This window comes from Caretta caretta, chromosome 10 (assembly GCF_965140235.1).
Source record: "Caretta caretta isolate rCarCar2 chromosome 10, rCarCar1.hap1, whole genome shotgun sequence".
Taxonomy (NCBI): domain Eukaryota; kingdom Metazoa; phylum Chordata; order Testudines; family Cheloniidae; genus Caretta; species Caretta caretta.
In genome coordinates, this window is record NC_134215.1 from 15162519 (window position 1) to 15177118 (window position 14600).

Sequence of the window (14600 nt, forward strand, 5' to 3'; positions counted from 1 at the left end):
CACAGTATACACATAGAGAGGGCACCCCACTTGTGCCAACCAAGCTTCGGGCATTTTCCTGTCTTCAAAATCTAATACAGACTTAGGGTTGTTTGGTTTTTTTGACTCTCCTTTGGGGTAAAATAGGGTTCAAAATTAGAAGGGAACTAAAAAACAGTTGCCAAACTTGAACTAGTTTTGCATGCCAAAAGAATGGTACAAGATGTTCAACAAATTGTCCAACTCCAGCAACGCTGGATCACCCCCAATTGTAAGGGAATTCCAGTGAATCTTAGGCAAAATACCAACAGCTCTCTCTCTTAATTACTTATTGCAAACTTATTACTTATTGGCTTTTTTTCCCTGTGCAATTTTATGTATCAGAAGGCAATGAAAGTCAGGAAGTGTCCCGAAAACACCTGAATTGATTTTTATTTGCTAATGAAGAACTGATTTATGGGCCAAGAAATAATAATTTAAGTATGAACTCTTTGGCCAGATATAATGGTATAAATTAAAATAATCCTTTCATTGTTTTCCTTGCGTTTGAAAAAAATATAAACCCTGCTAAATGCATCAGGAATCCATTATGCCACTTATATAATAAATTCAATAAAAATGTGTTTAAGGACATCAACAATTCATCACTGATGTCCTATGTACTAGGAGTTTTAATGAGGATCTTTCATAAGCAAATATTAACAGTGCAGAAACTTTACTGGAAGGAAACTGACGAGGAAAAAAGTGTCAGCTTACCTTTTCCATTGGAAGCTGAATAGAGGCTTTACAGTCTGAAAACTCTACTGTAATACTGGGTCCTTGAATTTCCGTAACTATGTATTGTAGTTTCTGGGATTCCTTTAACATCTTCCTGTTACTTCCACCAAATTTACCAAGGACACGATAAGCCACATGAGAAATGCTGTCAGCAGGATTGCGTAATGTACGCCATAAAGCCTACAGATAATTTAAATGTTTAAGTGTGCTATATTTAGAGAAGTGTTGCTTCAAAATATTAATAATTAAACCTGCACATTTCTATATAAGATAAATTTATTTCTCTCTCTCTCTCTCCCTCCAATAGCTTACCAGACATTACAAGAATTTCCTCTTTTTGAAAAATCAAATGTTTCCATTATGTTGTATTTAAGCAGCTGGTCTTTTACTTCTGGTTCTGAAAAGCAGTATTAGCTTTTCTCAATATAACAAAGAAACGGTACAGTGCTCAATTACAATTTAGATTTCATGGCTAACACTGGAAAGGAAGCATGATATACAAAATATAAGGACTCAGATACTGAAGTAAATTTAAATTAATGTGCTACTTAATAAGGAAGTGCCATATACACAGGGCTTGAAAAGTAAATGTTATGTTTGGAATGCAAGGTATATTCAGCTTTTTCTGCATGTGATGAAGAACATCGCATTTTAGAGGAAATGGCCAAGTTTAAACATAATGTAGCATTTCAAGATAATCCTCCATCTAAAAATATGAAAACCCTGACATCATCCAAACCCCCTTTAAGAAATAAATCATGGCTCAAATCTACATACCACATGGTTTAAAAAGAGCAGATAACACAAAAGTAATGAGTTATTTTCCAGTCAATTACCTAAACTTCATCATCTTCTGTATCTATTATCTTATTGTACTTGCCACCTTGATACCAAATCTGAATTCTTAGCTTTCAAATGTTTTTTCTAAGAACAAATATAGGGGGAAGACCTACCAAAATGTTATGTCCTGGCCTAGTTTAATGTAAAGCATCACCCTCTGCCTCTACTTTGTACCTAATGGGAATGGTTCTCAAAAACACAGACCACCCTGAGATTCAGCAATCCTAAATTTGAAAGCAAAGGTTTAGGGATATTTAAGTGATCAATGACCCCTTGTGGTTTTAGTAAAAACTACATATTTACCTGCATAAGCTCCGCTCTAACTGGCTGAATATGATCATACAGGAAGTCTGGCTGTAAATTATCCACACACAATTCAAGAGTTCTCAAACCTTGGCTAACCAGGGTCTGAGATCCATTTAGAGCTGACACCAAAGGATCCATCAACATTGGCAGATAAGGAAGGAGGGAGCTCAATCGAACTGGTACAGTGAGACAGAGTTCTACAAACAGATCTTTCATATGCTGCTTGTGCAGGCCACTTTGCAACATATTAAGTCCTGAAAAATAGTAGGAAGTTACATGTTTTCAAAAACAGACACTATAATAATATGGTCTAAAACAGGGGTGGGCAAACTATGGCCCAGGGACTGCATCTGACCCTCCAGAAGTTTTAATCTGACTCTCGAGTTCCCGCCAGGGAGCGGGGTCTGGAGCTTGCCCTGCTCTGGCGCTCCAGCCGGGAAGTGGGGTCAGGGGCTTGTCCCGCTCTGCATGGCTCCTGGAAGCAGCTGCATGTTCCCACTCTGGTTCCTACGCATGGGGCGGTCAGGGGGCTCTGCATGCTGCCGCTGCCCCAAGCACTGCCCCCGCAACTCCCATTGGTCAGGAACCGCAGCCAATGGGAGCTCCAGGGGCAGCGTCTGCAGACGGGGCAGCACGCAGAGCTGCCTGCCCACGCCTCTGCGTAGGAGCTGGAGAGGGCACATGCCGCTGCTTCTGGGAGCTGCTTGAGGTAAGCACCACCTGGAGCCTGCACCTCTGCCCCGCTCCCGTATCCCAACCCCAGCCCTGATCCCCCTCCTGCCCTCCATAACCTTTGGTCCCAGTCCAGAGCACCCTCCTGCACCCCCAACCCTTCATCCCCAGCCCCACCATAGAGTCTGCACCCCCAGCAAGCCCTCACCCCCTCCTGCACCCCAACCCTCAATTTTGGGAGCATTCATGGCCCGCCATATAATTTCCATACCCAGATGTGGCCCTTGGGCCAAAAAGTTTGCCCACCCCTGGTCTAAAACAATCAATATTTTTCAAATCACATTCAGTGTGCCTTAAGGTTTCTACATTTAATGCATTTGGTACAGCTGCTTCTCCAAATCTATTCCCTAACTATAAGTCTGTTATTCCTATACATATGAAGGTCCAAAGATAACTATTATGTAATAGAAAACAGACTGCAAATACTATGAAAAGAGTGTACATTGTGTACGCAAACACAGTAAAATGCACATTTAACATAATGAAATAACCTTTTAGTTACACTGGCCTAATTTGGTTAATTCTAGCCTTCGGACAATGAGGATGCTGGAAGAATTCATATGTTCAGTAAGGTGTTTTTTTTGTTTTTTTAAATATAAAAGGAGCACATGCTAACCTGAGTGGTTTAATTTAAGAGTTTGGGCTGCCAGTAAAGATAAACTAAAAAATACAGTAAATATTTTCAAGAACTTCTATTGTGTCCACAAAATAAATATGTACACGAGCCCTACCTTTCGCTCCTCCCTCAACAACAACCAAAAAAACCAAACCCCACTTTTCTGGCATATATTCCATAAGCCCCAAGTAGTAACTCTATTTGGATATATATATTTTCCCCAATGCACTTTATGTACAGACTGGTTATATGTAGCTTACATATATTTGTTAACTAAACGGAAAATAACATTTCCTAGATGAAAATGGGTATCACAGGATTTCACTTTCCTGATGTTGATTACCTCTTTCCAAATCTCAGTGGTTCTGGCTTGCTCCCCTGCTCACCATTAATACTTCTGGCTGCTATCTTTTCAGTCATGCAGACCCTTTTAGCCAATCTAATTTTATTAAATTAGTTTGTCTTAAGACACCGTCACCATTATTTTTTTAAATCTGAGAAAAGGCAGTTTTTCTTTGCAGCCGTCTACCCAAATTGCATTGGTTCTGGACACATTGCTTCTCCTACCCCACTCTTATTCCTCAGTACTACATGCTAACAAGAACAAGCATAGCAGAACTCACAACAGGAGGCAGAAAGAGTGAATATCAGGAGCCAAGGTAACCAGAACCCTGAAGATGGAGGTAGTGAATAGCAAGAGGAAATAAACTAGATTCAGGGTATGCCTATACTACCTGTCGGATTGGCGGGCAGCGATTGATCCAGCAGGAGTCGATTTATCGTGTCTAGTCTAGAGGAGATAAATAGACCCTCAAGTGCTCTCCCATTGACTCCGGTACTCCAGGCAGAGTCAACAGGGGAGCGTCAGCAGTCGACACACCTCAGTAAAGACACCGCAGTGAGTAGATCTAAGTACGTTGACTTCGACTACGTTATTCACATAGCTGAAGTTGCTTAACTTACATCAATCTCCCCTGCCCCCAGTGTAGACCAGGCCTCAGATATTTAAAAAACATGTCAACTGCCAAGAGTCACTATGTGTGATATCTATAAAACACTTTTACCCAGTAATAGAAATGTATTTTCAACACCTATTTGGAAATAGGGAAAGGTATTTGTTCTGACCTTGCAATAAGTTTGGTAACAGTGGCAAGAACTCTTGATACAGGAGATCATGACTGCCTCCTCCAATAGATCTGAACAGTGCTCGAAGTAGAAGGAAATAGTTGTATGGCTCCTTGGCAGTCTGTGCAAGTTCCATAGAGCTGTTCACTATCTTGTGCAAATGCGGCTATAAAAAGAAAAGCTTCAAGATTAAAGCATCCATTTCATCACCACTGTTTAAAAGTTCAACAGGATACAAAGTTATTTGCTTGTCAATCTTCTAGATCGTAAGATTAGGGGTCGTGACCCCTCAGGGGATCATGAGGTTATTACGTGGGAGGGTTGCGAGCTGTCAGCCTCCACCCCAAACCCTGCTTTGCCTCCTGCATTTATAGTAGTGTTAAAAATAAAAAAGGTGGTTTTAATTTATAAAGGGGGGGAGGGGTCATACTCAGAGGCTTGCTGTATGAAAGGGGTCACCACTACAAAAGTTCAAGAACCACTGTTCTAAATGAAATAACCTTCATTGATTACCCCAAATACTTTTGATATAGGTGAGCAGCAGAAACACAAGCTTAACAGAGAGGCTGCTAAAGGTTAAACATTAAAAATATAGAAAGAGATTATCTGAATTAGAGTTAAGAAATGTATCATTCTCAACCACTGGAAACATGGGTTCACATTAGTCACAAATGAAAGAGAGAGTTTGCTCACTTATCCTGCTACTAAGCACAAAACAAAACACTAAATCTGACATAATTGGCAGTCTGTGCTCCAAAGAACCTTAAGGATGGACTAGCAGAAATATCAAAGGTAAATTAGCAGAGAACTTCTACAGCATCCTCTTGCTCTAGGTCTAGCTCTATCATTAAAGCCTTCACTTTCATGAGCACTACATTCACTAATTTTTTAAAAGCAATCCATATTTTTTTTAATCTCTCTGCAATTAGAAAATTGCAATTCTGGTTACGGTCGTCTTAGAATGTAGGGCACTAACAGCTTGTGGAAACTTGTTAAAAATTGCAAGGAGATATCAGGACTGTCTCATCCCAGGTATGAATAGTGAAATAATTATAGGTTTTATTAACATCTGAAAGCCCTGTACTCTGCTACACAACTGCTGTGAATAGCTTTCATCATTCAATTAAATTGTCTACTCAAGGCCACATCATCAATTCTGTTGAAACAAAAATATAACAGAAGCATGGAACTGTGAAGGCAGTAAATCATACCATTTAAATTGGATTTGCAGTTTATAAAATCTAAGTGACCTTGATTTTGATGACAGGTGAGGAGAAACGTAGCACATTACATGCATATTGTTTCGGATTACTGTTGCCTTACAAAGAAGCAAGTAAAATTAGTAATCCATAAGTAAGACTAAACTGCTCTATCTAGACAGCACTCAACCAGTCCTTTTATAGTGATCCCGCAAACTGTCATTAATGGAAGGGTTTTTTGTTGCTGGGGGGAGGGGGAGTTGAAAACATAGAACATTTTTCAAATGTTAAAATGGTCATTTCAGGAAAGGCATTTTATTGCTAAAAACAGTTTAGAAAAATGCAAACACAAATTGGAATATTTTCCCTCCCTTGGTCAAAATGAATTTTACCTTCAGCATTTGCTCATTTTCAGCTGCAAATAGTGAAACGGAGCCAAAGACCAGCTTGAACAGCTTGAGATACAGATTGGACAGCTCCACATTCGAGCCCATTTCTGGCAGCCGATCTAGAAGATACTCCACCAGAATTGTAGCAAAAAGGGCAGAGGTGGTAAGGTTTGCCAAAAAGGAATTAGCAACAATCTGTCAAAAGAAGCAAATAGGGCAATAGTAATTGCATTATGAAAGCAACATAGGGAAAGTCAACTTGCTCCCATTTAAAAAAAAAAAAAAAACCACAAGCAGTCCCTGCTGTTGCTGTTCCACCACCAGTGACTCAGTTTACATTATCCACAAAGGATAAGTTATCCTGTTCCCTGTGCAACACAGCAAACTTTTCACTTAACTGGCCCAGCTCCAATAGTTATGGCACAAGTATTAATATCACATTGCAGTCTAAGGGAATTAATACTGAAGGACAGTAGATGAGAGCTCTAGGTTAGGGGTTCTCAACCTTGTTGTTTCTGAGGCCCCCCCTCCATGCTATAAAAACTCCACAGTCTACCTATGCCACAACAACTGGTTTTTGGCACATAAAAGCCAGGGCCAGAGTTAGGAGGCAGCAAGCAGGGCAATGCCCAGGGCCCTATGCCACAGGACCCCCCCCCCGCGAAGCTCCATTGCTCAGGCTTCAGCCTCATGTGGTGGGGCTCAGGGCCATGGGCTTCAGACCTATGCGGTGGGGCTTCGGCTTTCTGCCCTGGGCCCAGCAAGTCTAATGCTGACCCTGCTTGGTGGGCCCCTGGTTGAGAACCACTGCTCTAGGTTACTACTTTCTGCACAACTCAAAAACCCACTACATTCAGCACTTGAATAATACAGTCCACTGATACTTTCACTGTTAACTTGAAATGCTTAAATTTAAGTTACATGGTTTAAATTTTACCTACGCAGCAATAACTGTAGAAAATAAAATCCATCTTTGCAGAATATTTATATTGTTTCTTCAATTGTAGAAATACCTTAAAAGTTAATTTCAATGATCTGAATTAAAACCAAAAATGAAGTCTGATTTAGAGCAAAAACGGGTATGCCTCACCGTTGTATAAAGTAAAGCCATTTACCTGAAGGGCATAGTTTTTTGAGATTCTTTCCACCAGATAGGGAACAGTAGTTTGAAAGATTTCTTTAAAAGTTAAAGGATTCATCATTGTGAAGACACCAGCAAAATGTTCCAGGACCTCCTTTTCCTCTTTCATCCTGACTGTCTGACAATTCGCAACTCGAATATACGTCTGGCCATTTCCTGCTATTTGGACCTAATGCAGCAAAGTTAGCACATAGTTAAGTAATGCTGTCACAACATGAACAATTTCCCTATTATTCTCAAAATATCTATATAGAAAGCCAGTTGGTACACAGTGCCTTACATGCAAGACAACAATGCCCCAGCCCTGGGAGGCTTTCAGAAAATACTTTAAGCACAATTATAAAATTAAAAATCACCAAGTCAAGAGTGGAATGGGGAGGAGACAAAGATAACATCACATTATATTTGGGCAATTACATAATTTCATACTAAGTCTGCCTTTAAACTACAGATTTCAGTTAGACATATGGTAAGTGAATCCCTTCATGAATTTTTGAAGGGAGGATTGTATTTATTTCATAGATTCTACAGTGACCTCCAACATAACACGGACCATAGAATATTTCTTGACAAAATACACATTTTTCCTCACAGACCACCAAGCACTTTGTGAGTCTTTAAATTAATGAAATTCTATAGCAGAAGCATTTCAAACATCATAAATTCCACACCTACAAAAACAAAAAACCCCAAAACGTAGGTAAATAAATATAGCCCCATGGACTTCATTTTCATACATGGATCAAAAATATTCTGCATTAAAAACACAGTATACAGAGCTTTTGTATATAAACGTGACAATTATGCCCTGGCCAGACTACATACCTGATAAATATCCAAAGCTTGCATTGCATATTTCACCAACTTTATATAGATCTGTGTCTCCTTTGGCTGCAATTGTTTGTTAGGGATGAACTGTGCTTCTGGATGAAGGAAAGAATAAGCAAAGTTTATCTCTATTACAAAGATAGTTTGATTTTATGTTATAAAGTGCAAAATTAAAAGTGGATGTAATTAAATATTGTGTAGTATTACCACCAGGTGCTTTGCATGATGTTATGCCCCATGTAATTGTCTTGACACCACAGACCAAAGTTTTTACCAAGCTTCTGCAATCTGTGACCTGGAACGTCTGCTTATCTTCTTTCTCTTTTTCCCCTTGTTTTTCAAACACAGGTGCTGGTGCTGGGGCCACAGGAGTGGCAGGGGCAAGGGATGGAACAGGAGCTGCATTTGCTCCTGTCGGTACTCCAGGTAAAGCTGCTTCAGCTGCACCAAGTTCAGACTGTGGCTTACACTTTTTAAAAATGACAGAAAGCTGGTACCGTGCTATAGTATGAAATTTCAGAACAAAAACCTGCGGCAGGAAAGAAGAAAAAAAAAGGGGGGGGGGAATTAATTAATTTTGAAGATTGTTTCTAGTATATCAACGTTAGGGTTAAACCGCTTCAGACCAAGACTGCTGGGTTAATAAAAATTATACTCAAGATCTCAGAAATATCAAATAGCCTCATAATAATTCAAGCGATCACTGTTCAAATTCTCTTCTAAAAATGGATTAATGATATTTGATTTACCTTAACACATTCCAAAAGTAATAATACTTGAAGACTAATTAAGTCCCCCAACTGAGATCTGAGCTCATTATGGTTACTTGCCTGATCTGTCTGACATCAGAGAACAATATTTTTCAAACAAAAATTAGAACAGTCATACATAATCCTAGAGTAATACCTGTAGAGCTCCTAGCTTTCACTATTTAATTAATTGATTATTTTTCTAAATTTTAACTTCCAGTTTGATAAATGGGCAAAATCATAGATAACTGGAACACAGACACTGCCAGTCCACTACACTACTCAATACCAGCTAATATTAAAGAATCTTCATATATAGGGTCAGATCTACTTTGTGTTTTGAGTGAAAGCATGCCTTACAATCCATGAAAAACTGCCAACTGTAGACTAAAAACCTAGCCAAGCCTAGCCTAAGCAGTAATTCCTGTTACTCTGCTATGACATAGTTCAGGAGTGGTGCTGACTAAATTTCAAAGCAGCCATGTCCACAACCCAGCCCCCACCCCACCCTTCATCACCCCCCTCCCTCCCCAGGCAGCTTGAGCCATGATATAAGCTGTCATTATAAACAGATTAGAGAGAAGACAGGGAAGGGAGAAAAACCAAAATCTCCGGGGATCACAATATCTCTGGGCCTGCCTGCCCAGGAGACAAAGACTATGATGCCACAGCCTTGAACTGCTATGAGACTGACCTGGCTTTGATTCCCAGGGCTGCTCTCATACTTCAAGACCAAGGCCATGTTCACCTGGAGGTCTTTGTAAAAGTCTCCAGCTGTTAAACTAACCATGTTGTATAAATATTGCTCAGAGAAAGTCCAGATCATATGCCGGTAGAAGCACTGGAGGCCTTTCTACTTTAACACCCTGACTGCAACTAGCAGTTAGAGCTTCACGGACACTAACACAGCAGTGGGAGATAGCCACACAAACCTCAATGTAAACAAGGTTCTACAGAGGAAGTATGCTTCACCCTTGAAAGGTAATGGATGCTCAATTTAGCACAGCAAAACTCCCAGTATATAAAGGAGTTGTGAAGACAGGTTCTTTAGGAACTCCCATCCAATATTCAGCTGGAAAGATGGGCATTATAACAAGGGAACCTAAAGAAGGTATTTATTAAACAGAAAGGAATGGGGACACACCCAGTATTCTAAAAAGGGATGTGGAGGACCTCCAACTAAATCGCAATTCAATTTTCCAGCTGTCAAACATAAGCTGACAAAAAGGAATGTCCCTTCAGGTTAAGATACTGCACAAGTTTTAAAATCCTTCCTCTGAATTATCTGGAACTGTACACTGCTCAACGCAATAAAGACTAGGTGGTGTATTTCAGTCCTGCTACTCCTGTATGTTCTCCTTCCCAGGGGGGTGGATGTGAGAGAGTATCAAGAAGCATTTGTCAATATATTAATAAAGATTAAGAGATTGGATGATCATTTATATATCATTCCAATATTAAACTTCTCATCCAAATCAATACCTCTAACATCCTCATAAGAATATCTCTGCCATTTCCATTTTCTTGTTCACTTTTGGAACGGATACAGTCTACCAAGTTTAGAAGAAGCTTGCAAGACATAGTCTGGATACTGCTAGGTAATGACTCATCATCAATGTTCTTGGCAAATAACTGGACAGCAAGGGAGAGATCATTGAGTGGTAAATGCTGACGGACATGATGTACCAGATCTGCCAGTGTACTATATGCAAGTGGCCTATGGATAAAAAAAGGAATAAAAAGACATCACATTCGATGAAGTGAGCTGTAGCTCACGAAAGCTTATGCTCAAATAAATTGGTTAGTCTCTAAGGTGCCACAAATACTCCTTTTCTTATTGATTATACAGTTATAGTATGTTGCTCCTCGGATATCATTCATTGTTACTACATTAATAACTATTAAATATTAAAATTCAAATTGTAATAGCTTTATTTGTGCATTCACATTTAGCTCTCAGCATAATGATGTATTTGATTCTTTCCTGTATATAAATGATTATACATATCCTTTGTACCTCAATATAGGAGCACTAATAGGCCAACACAACTTGTTAAACCCTAATATTCCCTCCCCAGTTTTTCTTCCTCCTCTCCCAGGATGTCCTAAGCACATGCCCTCTTCCACAACAAATAGCTTGGTTTAATGTTAGCTTGTTTTAAGGTAACAGAATATAACTTTTAAAGTGTTCCTGGTTAGCTGTTTCAGAAACTTTTGTAATTCATGGGCTCAAAAATTTTAAGAAAATGCATATTTTTATTCTATACACCATTAGCACGTGGGGACACATTTAAGGCAGCACACAATGACCATGCTAGGAAAAATTTACCAAACATCTGTTGTGGCAATAAAATCTCCATTTGTACATGCAAAATGCCATTAAATATGCAAATATAAGCTTGAATTTTAATAAAAGCAGGGGTTGCAGCCCCATTTGAAAAATCATGCTTGTCATCTGGCAATTGGACTCTCTGTGTATCCTACTGTACATATGCAGAAAGATTTACTCAGATTAAAGTACTAATACTAATACACTAACTTATAAAAAAAATTAAAAACTTGGATGACTAAAAAATCTGATACATTTTAGAAAAATGAAATGCTTTTAAAATCATTTAAAAACTGTTTATGAGCTTAAGTCATTGAAGAAACGTGTCCATCTTAATAACTGAATTTAAAAACAATATTTTAAAGTTAATTCTTCTTGCTTACTTAACAGAACCTAAAATCCAGCTCTCTGATTGTCCAGTAAGAAGTCCTAAAAACCAGACATGTCTCTCATCTGAGATCCTAGTAGCTACACACATTCCATTTATTTTTACAATTACTTATTGAGAATTTTAAGCTCACATGTTCAGCTGGTGATTTAAAATCTTAAACTTTGTACTGAGGCCAGGATTTGGAGTTTATGCAGTTTGTTGCTCTTTATTGTTTCAGATTCTCTGCAGTTTCAGGAACCCAATACTGTACATATATTCTGTAAAAACTTGTAGAGAAGATCCCCCTCCACTCATCACAAAGTTTCCATCTCACAACTAGTGCATCTGTAAAGCCCTGATTTAAACAGTATTAGGACAGCAAGTCCAAACAGTAAGACAATTCTCACCAAAAGCTCCCATTTTGCCTTTAACTCATCCAGTTATGTTTAGATACCACACAGTATTAAATACACTTACAAGTCTTTTCTTAAGCACACGCAATACCCAAGTATAATGGAGTGAATGATTTAGAACTTTGTATATTCAGAAAACACTAAAGAAATACCACTAAAACCCACCAGTGACAAGCAATCAGACAGATACCACAAATTTAATCTCATACCTCAGTGTCTCTCGAGCTGTGTATCCAGAGCCAATTAGAATAGATTCGTCAAATAGCTTGTCCATGCATGGAATAAATTCTATAATACAAAAAAACCACGACATATATCACCAAGAAAATAAGTAAACAAAACAAAAACTAATTAAGCATTGCATCAAGTAACATATGTACTTAACCACTGCCAGACTACAGTGAATTTATTGTGCAAGTCATTTTTCAAGCACACAAAAAGCAATATCATAATGAAAAAAGGTCTGTTTACTTAACTTTAAGAATTTTGCACTAATTTTCTCCCTAGATGGTATACTTTAGCATGTACTCAAAGCCACAAAATTGGTATAAATTAAAAAAAAAAAAAATCCAGTTCTATATAACAAAAAAATAAAGTAACCTTAAGCGTGAGGGGTGAATCCCTCAAAAATAATTTTGTAATATATATAAGAGATGCTATCAACTTATATTAAGGCCAAAAGCTCTTACTAAGTTTTCCTAAAACCTATTTGTGACAGGGTGGACTAGGTCTGGAGGCCCCCTGCTGGCAGCCTCGTGGCCCTGCATTACCCTGCCCCAGAATAGAGCAGAGCGAGGTCCTCCAGGCAGCCTAGGGTGGCTACAGAGGAGCGGCCAATTGGGAGGCTGATGGAGCAGCCAATCTGGGGCCAGAAGGGCCCTCTATAAGACAAGCAGCAGAGCAGAGAAGTTCAGCTCTTGCATCGAGAGGGAGGACCAGGTGCCAGGCTGGCTGAGGACATCTTTTCTCTCCCCTGCCCACCCCTCAGAAGACTGAGCTCCAAAAAAAAAAAAGGGGGGGGGGGCTGGAAAGGGGGGGAAGAACCATAATGACAAGTACTATATGATCTGTCAATCAGCGTAGGGGTTACACTTTGAAAATTTCTTCCACTCAGATATATTACTGGTTCCCACGTTAGGCCCCATTTTAAGCATAAGGAATCCCTCGCAAACATGTGGCATCCAAAATAAAACAGTTTTATGTATGACTACAATACTGAACTCAAAAGCCTGGACAACCTAAGGAAAACATTCTGTAATTCCTCTGTACCTCCCTAGCCCAGCTCTAGCACCTGAACCAGCAGACCCTTGTTAGCACACACAGTGAGCTAATCCACCCATCCGCACGGACTGTTTTTTTTTTTCTTCTCCTCCCAACAAGACAGCAAAGATGGAAAAATAAAAGTTGAAACTCTGAGAAGTCTAAAACTTGACAATCCTGCCAAAAGAAAAGAATGAAGAACAAATCTACCAAAGAACCTACAGTAGTTCAGACTGAAAGAGGTCTTCTGTCTGGAGAAAAGAACCGAGCCCAATTAGCCAAGCAAGATCACTTTTTAGGTGAGTGACTATTCCCACTGATGTCACTGAATTACTCATGTGCTTTTTGTCAAGCATGCATCAGTGGTTGCAGGATTAGGGTTTAGGTGTGTATCACTGTATAGTAGCAACTTGGCAATGCACAGGTTTAAAAAAAAAAAAAAAAAAAGAACGAGCTGTCAGGGCACCCTGCTCAGTTCTCCGTCCCACTCTAGGACATAGGACAAGCTCCCTTGCCTGGGACAAAAGAAAGATGTCAAGGAACAACTTTGTTGACAATTGTCCCAGTAACCCCCACCCAAAGAACTCAATCCAATACAGCCCAATTTAAGCAATTTTAAAATCACTACGAATGGTTTAAAAAAAGGAAACCCAAAGTATCAAGCAAACAGAATGGATTTGAGATATTTACAGTTTCTACACACGTTAAAAAAAAAAAAAATACATACGGCTCCTCAAGTCTGTGGTAAGAATGTGCTTAGCAGCTATCAGAAGCTCCTTTCGGAGATGTGCCGTTTCAGCTGGACAATTGGACAGTAACTGCAACATTCCTTTTACCATTTGCTGAGAATACTTAGCCACCAAATCCTGTAAAGTAAATATGCTCAAGTTATATTTGCAATGTAGGTTGTTTTAAACAATTGTTTTGTTTTCAGTTTTCTGTATTCGTAGTTATCTATAGTCCCATCTGGCAGAAATTCACTTCTTTTTTTCTTTAAAAATTCTGCCTGTAAAAAAATTAAAATGAAGTTCAGTAGGCAACTGTTCTATACACCTTTTCTTCAGCTGGAAGGTTTGTCTGCAAACTTGAACCTGATCCTCTGTATTTAAAACAAACAAACAAACAAACAACTAAACACCTTTCACTAACAGAAGAAACCTGTAACTCCAAATTTGCTGCACAAGTCTCCTCCCTCCCTAGTCCCAGATGCATGCTGTGCCACTCCTTCTCCTCTGGCTGCTTCCCTGCAACAGAACTCACATTACCTATAACAGGGATAATCTTTAGCATAACCTACCTGGTATATTCTTATAATGTAGGCCAAAAAGGATAATGTTTTAATCTGGGCAGCAATAAAGTCAGCATACAGCTCCTTATTGTAAAGTTTGTGTTGCCTGAAATTGAATTGAACAAGTGTTATGCTTATTTTGTTCTTCCTCTCTTTTTGAAATGAGTTTAGAGCTCATGAATAGTGCCAGAAAGGTCTTCAGTTTGCTGTATGGTTAATTTACCCAATGTAGAGCATACTTGGGCTCTCAAACCTTCCC

General features: G+C 39.1%; 1 protein-coding gene across 11 annotated transcripts in view; it reads right to left on the minus strand.

The window, feature by feature from the left end:
• The window catches only part of TRRAP (transformation/transcription domain associated protein), a 155550-nt gene that overhangs the window by 122759 nt on the left and 18191 nt on the right, over positions 1–14600 (minus strand). For all 11 annotated transcript variants that reach the window (XM_075132690.1, XM_075132691.1, XM_075132689.1 and 8 more), the window contains 11 exons: positions 14351–14447; positions 13781–13919; positions 12003–12081; positions 10164–10398; positions 8140–8461; positions 7930–8027; positions 7079–7273; positions 5967–6158; positions 4376–4541; positions 1900–2156; positions 736–936 (listed from right to left, as the gene is read on the minus strand). In XM_075132690.1, the coding sequence (XP_074988791.1) occupies positions 736–936; positions 1900–2156; positions 4376–4541; positions 5967–6158; positions 7079–7273; positions 7930–8027; positions 8140–8461; positions 10164–10398; positions 12003–12081; positions 13781–13919; positions 14351–14447 (1981 nt within the window). The remainder of the gene's footprint in view (positions 1–735; positions 937–1899; positions 2157–4375; positions 4542–5966; positions 6159–7078; positions 7274–7929; positions 8028–8139; positions 8462–10163; positions 10399–12002; positions 12082–13780; positions 13920–14350; positions 14448–14600) is intronic.